This window comes from Macadamia integrifolia, unplaced genomic scaffold (assembly GCF_013358625.1).
Source record: "Macadamia integrifolia cultivar HAES 741 unplaced genomic scaffold, SCU_Mint_v3 scaffold944, whole genome shotgun sequence".
In the NCBI taxonomy this organism is placed as follows: Eukaryota; Viridiplantae; Streptophyta; class Magnoliopsida; order Proteales; family Proteaceae; genus Macadamia; species Macadamia integrifolia.
In genome coordinates this window covers 231836-236854 of record NW_024870589.1, presented here as the reverse complement: position 1 = coordinate 236854, position 5019 = coordinate 231836, and the positions used below count along the sequence as shown (strand labels likewise).

At 33.7% G+C, this 5019-nt stretch overlaps 1 protein-coding gene across 1 annotated transcript; it reads right to left on the bottom strand.

Moving 5' to 3' along the window:
* Window positions 1-1652: 1652 nt before the first annotated feature.
* Window positions 1653-4577, bottom strand: LOC122070556. The gene is made up of 5 exons (XM_042634739.1): window positions 4092-4577; window positions 3896-3985; window positions 3729-3811; window positions 3128-3330; window positions 1653-1879 (listed from the first exon to the last, which is right to left on the bottom strand). The coding sequence occupies exons 1-5, from the start codon at window positions 4355-4357 to the stop codon at window positions 1799-1801; spliced, it is 723 nt and encodes a 240-aa protein (XP_042490673.1). The 5' UTR covers window positions 4358-4577; the 3' UTR covers window positions 1653-1798.
* Between the last annotated feature and the right edge of the window lie 442 nt (window positions 4578-5019).

The window sequence follows — 5019 nt, the reverse complement described above, 5'->3', positions numbered from 1 at the left end:
CTTGTTCCGTCATTTCGTTTTCGTTCCAAATACAAAAAAAGTGAACAACTAGGGTAATCGTTCCTGAAACACGTTCACCAAACACCATTTTTTTTGTTTTTTTAAACGGCATGTTGACACAGAAATTGAAAATTCTATTTTTGACACGTAACATCGTTTCTGGAAATAAATGACTACCAACCACAGCCTTAGAATTAATGATATATTCTTGTGGGGATAATGATAACAAATGTTTTTCTTTTAAGTATGAAAATTTCACTTCCTTCCATTAAAGTCCTCTTGCAACCAAGCAACCCTTAGGTTCTATTATGGGGAATGGTAATGGTATTTCCATATATTGTATTAGGGTGGCTGGCGTTGGAAATTCAAAGTTCTGGAGATGTACACCACACCATGGATTCAATCCTAATCAGTCTTATCCGTGCATGTCAAGGCAGTGTAGATGTTGACTTTCCCAAGATGAACCTATTGTTATCGTAAGTACATATCTAGTCATATGCTAAGCTTTAGCCCAATTGCATATCCACGGAGAGAGAAATTACGAAGTTTAGAACATAATGGAGTCTCAATAGACAGAAGTGATATATATGGACCTGAAGAGAAATTTTTCTGCCCATTGTTTATGACTTAATTGGGCTGAAATTCATGGTCTATGAAGATAACCTTTCTCAAACAACCCAACTATAAGTCAAGTGGAATTTTATTTGGAGTCTAAATTTTAAATTTCGAGGGCATGTTTATTTTAATGTATTTACATCTGATTAATCTCATTTCAAATAGATTTGTATGATGTGATTATAATGCAATCTAATAGGAAGCTACGGATCAGGAGAATAAAGACACACTCTTCTAGGCATGCAATCAATCAACACAAACACAAGAGAAAGAAAAATGCAAAGGAAAAACATCAACTATCATACTCTTCAAGGAACAATAGAGAGTGGAGAAAGCTAACTTCTATGTTGTAGTAAAACTCTTCTAGGTTTTAGAGTTCTCAACTGATGACTCAATTCATAAAATCTTTACTACTTTTCAATAAACAATGCTCTTTCATATATATAGAAAACTGAAATTCAATTAAAAACTTGTTGAAGTTTCTTAGTTCTTCCCCCCAAACTCAAGGATAAAGCAAGTAAAGCATGAGAAGGAGCTCAATTTGGCTGATCTAGTTTAGGGTGCAGGTTTGGCCTGAATCAAATTATGCAAAGCTTTGAAAAATGCTTGTGAACCAAGAAATGATATTTTGATGGCTTCTGTAAATGGCTGAAAATACTAAGAAGTAAGTTCAATATATAGATTGAAATGGGCTTATAATTTTTCATTTGACTGATGTAACTGGTACTTTCCAACCAAAATAACAATAGGATTTTCAAAGCTTTATTTTGTTACATGGCTAATTCTATTTTAGTAAAAACTCAACATGCATGTGAGCAAGGATTTTTGGAATTTAGCTATCCAAAATTTTCGCTTTAATGAGGCAAATATTAGTACTAGACTAGAGAATCTCTACAATCTTACTAAATTAGAAAATTATTTTCCTTTATTTTTTTCACTTTATATTATTTATTTTTTCATTTTATAATTTTTAATTGACATGATATAGTCATGAGATTTGTTGGATGGCCAAAAATTGGATACAAAAAATAAATAAATAAATGAAAATATAATCAATTTCAATATATCCCCCAGAAAGATTAGGCTTATTGTATAATGGGTTGAACACATATACATCAGTGTAAAGGAAAAATCCAAAAGAAAAAACAATCTTTAACGAAAATATTCAACGATGCCTTAAAATCTATTTTTGTCCATGTGCATCCTTCCTCTTAGTTCCAAGAGGATCAATTAATGACTCCACCTCCTCTTTCAGTACCTCGACCTGCATTTACATGAAGAAATTAACATCACTATATCATGGGAGTAATGATTTAATGGATTGTCTAAATGTCACTTTCATAGGTGTCTTTAGAACTTGACACCTTCTTTTGATTGCCCTTTATCTTATTTGCAAAATTACTTTAAATTATGGGTAAAATAGAATTTTCAAAAATTATTTGAAAATAATTTATCATTATGTCATCATCAAAATTTGTCATTGTCTCACATTTTTTGAATACATATGTGAAGTAACAGGTTTTGCCCACATTCAAAAAAAAAAATATATATATATATATATATAGGGCAAAAAAGTGAACAAACTATTTGACAACTTCAGAGGTGTCAATATGAAAATCCCATGGTCTATATCTAAGATCAATAAGTGGTCCACCCATTTGGCCATTATTCAATACTATATTTGCAAAGTAGTAAGTACATTTTGATGATCTTTCTTATCAATATGGTTGTCATGTCCTCCCTTTTAATTTTATATTAAATTTAAAAAATATATATACCAAGATTCAAAGGTCAACCTGTTCATTAGCATGTTTTAATATTTCTCCACTTCTTTTCCTCATTTTTTTTTATTCCAATATTATCTTTCATTTGATCCTAATCCTTGTGTACAAATAGTATCTCCCCAAACCGTTGTCACTCCCCTCCACACACACACACACATTTTTTTTAACAAAATATTCATTTAAAAACACAAAAAAAAAAAGTCTCAAATTATTAGAAAAAAAAATAATCTAGTAGGTATAGGAAGAATATCCCGTCTAATGCATCTCCTTGAGCTATGTGGAAATATGATGTTGCGATTCTGTTGTAAGATAAAGAGGAGATGGCTTGGATAAGCCACATGTAATGTTTCAAAGTTATTTTTTTTCTTTTTGGCTAGCGACAGGTGAAATATACATCCTCACTCCAATGTATTAGCAAACATCATTTACAATGTGTATAAATCCCTAATGGTGTTATTGGATCTCTCTTGATTTTTTTAATGCTTTGTTTTGCCACTTGGTAAAATTCGTTTAGGCTGAAACATGACATATAAGGGACGCTTAGGGTTTATTTGTGTAGAAATGCTTAAATTCATCTAACTTGTCATGTGGCAGATAAAGAGTGCATACCAAGAACACCTCAAAATGGAACTTTAACAGAAAAAGATACATAGACAAGGAGTATAAAATTAGAAAAGGATGAGTAAAGGGAAAGAAATAAAGAAAGTAGGTAAGAAATAATAAGATACCGTGTGGATGATTTCCTCAGTTAAGTGTGCTTCCTTGGCAACTTCTTTGGTTACACGTTCAGCTAACAAAGCAGCTTCCTTAAGAGGCCCATCCTCTGGAATGCTATTAGCCACCTCTTCTGATACCTTCTCAGCCATATCCGCAACCTTCTCCACAGCCTCTGCTACCTCTTCAACCTCCTCTACCGCCACTTCCATGGCACCTATAATCTCACATTACATTTTTTTTTTTTTAATGAGAATTTCTCATCATAATCAATAGAAAAAGAAGCCCATAAACAAGCTTTGAATGGCTTGATCAACAAAGTAACCCTTAATTAATTGATTAATTAAGCTACAAGTCACCATGACTTAACCAAAAAAGTAAAACAAAGTCATTAACAACTCGCACGTTACCTTATGAAAATGGATTGAATTTCTCTGTGGCGTAACAAGGCATTTGGCATGCATTTAATGGCTAGAAATCCTTAGGCATGGAGCCTAAGACAGTCATTTGTAGTTCAAAGTATTTCTAGGTATTGGATGCATACTAAACGCCCTATTGCGTTACAAAGGATTCTAGTCCTATAAAAATTGCTTCTTCTATTATTTATTTATTTACCTTCAATGGCCTTCAATTTTTCCCACTTTTGCTTCCAAAATGGTAGAATGATCGTAAGGACCGATCCCAGAACCCATTTTACCCTGCACAACACACATAATTAGTATCTTGAGAGACCCAATTGATGAGATCGATCAACTATTGTTATAGTTCACGTAATTAATTACCAAGTTGGGAAGGTGGGTTTTGGTGAAGGATGAGGCACCGGCGCCGGTGGTTGTTCATGTGGTTCCTTGTCTTCCTCAACCTTTCCCCCCCTACACATCATATGAAGAGTGAGATTCAAAATCAAAGATGGCATTCATAATAGAGGGAGAGAGAGAGAGAGAGAGAGAGAGAGAGAGAGATTAATAATTTCCTTACATCATTGGTGAGTCTGGTTCACTATGAATTCCACGAGCATTAAGAGAGAGAAATTGAAGGCCTTGATGTTTCATGGAAGAAGAAGCATATATGTGCTTGGAAGTGGAAACATTTGCGAGCAGGTAAGGCGATGGGGTGCTAATACGATGAGAGATGAGTTGAAGGGCAGTACGTAGATTGTAATAATTGATATACATTCTAATAGACATTTCTGCCGGCGGCACAGTTCTGGATGAAGTTAACTCGTCCGGCGGGGACTCGACCATCAAATGGTTCAAGAAAAATAGCTTACAGGGAATCAAATTGGATAAAATTGAAAATTTAAGAGAAGTTGATGCTTGAAATTGGAAAGCGTCAAATAGATATGGTTATATATATATATATATATATATATTTAGATGGGTTTGTCTAGTTATAACCTATAACTTAGATCAATCCAGTAGAGGAAGCCGTGAAGCAAGTACTTGAGGGTTGAATGACGTGTTCCTTTGCTGGTGTCTAAAGTAAAGCTTTAAATTAAGTTTTAGATATTGTAGGGAATTTTAGGTTCCGAGTACGGCGAAGAGAAGCAGAGGTTTCGGATTGGTTACTTTTATACTTTTAAAGGCAACGTGGGCTTAATTAACCATCACCTTCCTTGTGTAGTGTTTTTGGTCCCTTTGCTTTGGAGAAAAAGCATTGACCTGGCATGAGAGGTACTGTTTTTAACTTTTAAACTGCCAATTGCCAATTCTCTCTCTCTCTCTCTCTCTCTCTCTCTCTCTCTCTCTCTCTCTTTTTTTTTATTATTATTATTTAAAGAAAGTGAGACATCAATGTATTTTAAGGAATTCTAATTCAAAGGACCCTATGTAACACATTTGAATTTTGTTAGCAAAGTCTTACAAAATGTCATAAATTCGAGCTCTATAGCTTATCTTGTGGAATT

Coding starts and splice junctions, on each gene's coding strand:
- LOC122070556 (XM_042634739.1), bottom strand. CDS start 4,357: ATGGTCGAGTCCCCGCCGGACGAGTTAACTTCATCCAGAACTGTGCCG. Junction 3,986..4,091: donor GAACCAGACTCACCAATGAT/GTAAGGAAATTA, acceptor TATGATGTGTAG/GGGGGGAAAGGTTGAGGAAG. Junction 3,331..3,728: donor AAAATTGAAGGCCATTGAAG/GTAAATAAATAA, acceptor GTGAGATTATAG/GTGCCATGGAAGTGGCGGTA.